This window comes from Mus pahari, chromosome 9 (assembly GCF_900095145.1).
Source record: "Mus pahari chromosome 9, PAHARI_EIJ_v1.1, whole genome shotgun sequence".
Lineage (NCBI taxonomy): Eukaryota > Metazoa > Chordata > Mammalia > Rodentia > Muridae > Mus > Mus pahari.
In genome coordinates this window covers 46,287,572-46,289,994 of record NC_034598.1, presented here as the reverse complement: position 1 = coordinate 46,289,994, position 2,423 = coordinate 46,287,572, and the positions used below count along the sequence as shown (strand labels likewise).

At 38.1% G+C, this 2,423-nt stretch overlaps 1 protein-coding gene across 1 annotated transcript in view; it reads right to left on the bottom strand.

Moving 5' to 3' along the window:
* Nucleotides 1-413: 413 nt before the first annotated feature.
* The window catches only part of LOC110326145 (zinc finger protein 431-like), a 15,484-nt gene continuing 13,474 nt past the window's right edge, over nucleotides 414-2,423 (bottom strand). Inside the window, exon 4 of the mRNA XM_021204299.2 lies at nucleotides 414-1,769. Within this exon, the coding sequence (XP_021059958.2) occupies nucleotides 494-1,769 (1,276 nt within the window). The 3' untranslated portion in view covers nucleotides 414-493. The remainder of the gene's footprint in view (nucleotides 1,770-2,423) is intronic.

Here is a 2,423-nt window from a genome sequence, read left to right as displayed (position 1 = left end):
AAATGTAAGAGTAAAAACTTTACATAATTGACTCTAGAAGAATGGCCACCTACATGGCCTGGGATGGACATATATTCAACCCTGATAGGGATGTAACTACTAACTCTAAGGAGAGTAAACAATGTGCTACAAGATTACAGTGAATAGGTCCAGAAGCACGCCTGTTACCTTATGTTATTCACCATGCCATTCATCTTTGTATTAAGCACTGCCATAGGATTTCTCTCCAGCACAGAATTTTTTGTGACTACAAAGACTAGTGAGATATACAAAGGCTTTTCCACATTGAATACATTCATACCGTTTTTCTCCTGCATGAGCTCTTTTGTGTACTTGAAGATAACTACGACTTATAAAGGCTTTACCGCACTGAGTACATTGATGTGGCTTCTCTCCAGTGTGAGTTCTTTCATGTACTTGAAGAAGACTGCGAAGTGCAAAGCCTTTACCACATTGACTACATCCATAGGGTTTCTCTCCAGTATGATGTTTTTCATGGTATTGAANGAAGACTAGCACGACTTGCAAAGGCTTTACCACACTGATTACATTCATAGGGTTTCTCTCCAGTGTGAGTTCTTTCATGTATTTGAAGATTACTGAAACATGTAAATGCTTTACCACATTTACTGCAACAATAGGGTTTTTGTCCCGTATGAGTTCTTTTGTGTACTTGAAGATTACTGAGACGTGTAAATGCTTTACCACATTCACTGCAATCATAGGGTTTCTCTCCTGTATGGGTTCTTTGGTGTATTTGAAGATGACAAGGACTTACAAAGGCTTTACTGCACTGACTACACTCATAGGGTTTTTCTCTAGTATGATTTTTTTCATGTTGTCGAAGACTACGGAAATTTGCAAAGGCTTTACTGCATTGATTACATTCATACGGTTTTTCTCCAGTATGAATTCTTTTGTGTACTTCAAGATAACTTCGATTTACAAAGGCTTTTCCACATAGAGTACATTCATATGGTTTCTCTCCAGTATGAACTCTTTTGTGTATCTGAAGAGAACTGTGACTTATAAATGCTTTACCACATTCACTGCAATCATAGGGTTTCTCACCAGTATGAGTTCTTTCATGTACTTTAAGAGAACTGGGACTTGGAAAGGCTTTACTACAATGACTACAATCATAAGGTTTTTCTCTAGTATGATATTTTTCATGTTGTCGAAGACTATAGAAATTTGCAAAGGCTTTACTACACTGATTACATTCATATGGTTTCTCTCCAGTATGAATGCTTTTATGAATTTTGAGATAACTGCGACTTGTAAACGCTTTACCGCATTGAGTACATTCATATGGTTTCTCTCCAGTATGAACTCTTCTGTGTATTGGAAGATAACTGCGACTTGCAAAGGCTTTTCCACATTGACTACACTCAAAGAGTTTCTCAAGACTATGATGTTTTTCATGATTTTGAAGATAACTGTCATTTTCAAAGGCTTTACCACAGTTCAAACATTCATAAGGTTTCTCTCCAATATGAATTCTTTTGTGTATCTGAGAACTGGGATTTACATAGGCTTTATCACAGTGATTACATTCATACGGTTGTTTTCTAGGATGATTTTTTGCACGTTGTGGAAGACTATGGAAATTTACAAAGGCTTTACTGTATTGATTACATTCATGGGCTTTCTCTTCAGTATGGATTCTTTCATACGTTTGATGAACACAGTTACATGCAAAGGCACATTGCTTCTTTCCATGGCCTTTCTTCTCACAGGGCTTATATCCACAATTACAGATGTTATATCTATTAAAGAAGAAATAACAAAAGCTTTTTCACACTGCATTCATACATGTGAACTGCTTTCCCCCATAGATATGTACTATAGGGTTAAGGATTCTCCAATGACAACAACCTTCTTGCTTCCCATAAACTATTCCCTCTCACTAAACTTTGGAAAGTCACTATAAGTATATGAGAAACACTAGCTTTACTATGAACTATTTGGTTATTAAAAAGACATACACACTGGGCGGTGGTGGCGCACGCCTTTAAACCCAGCACTTGGGGAGGCAGAGACAGGCAGATTTCTGAGTTCGAGGCCAGCCTGGTCTACAAAGTGAGTTCCAGGATAGCCAGGGTTATACAGAGAAACCCTGTCTCAAAAAAACAAAACAAAACAAAACAAAACAAAACGACATACACTGGTCCCTAATCAATGCTTTTTATGATACTCGAATAGGATGAAACTAAAGGGATTTACAGTTCTACAACACAGCTCTTGTGACTAAAACGTTAAAATATTCTCTCTCTCTCTCTCTCTCTCTCTCTCCTCTTTTTGGTTTTTCAAGACAGGTTTTCTCTGTTTAGCCCTGGCCTGGAACTCACTCTGTAGACCAGGCTGTCCTCGAACTCAGAAATCCACCTGCCTCTGCCTCTGCCTCTCTGCCTCTGCCTCTG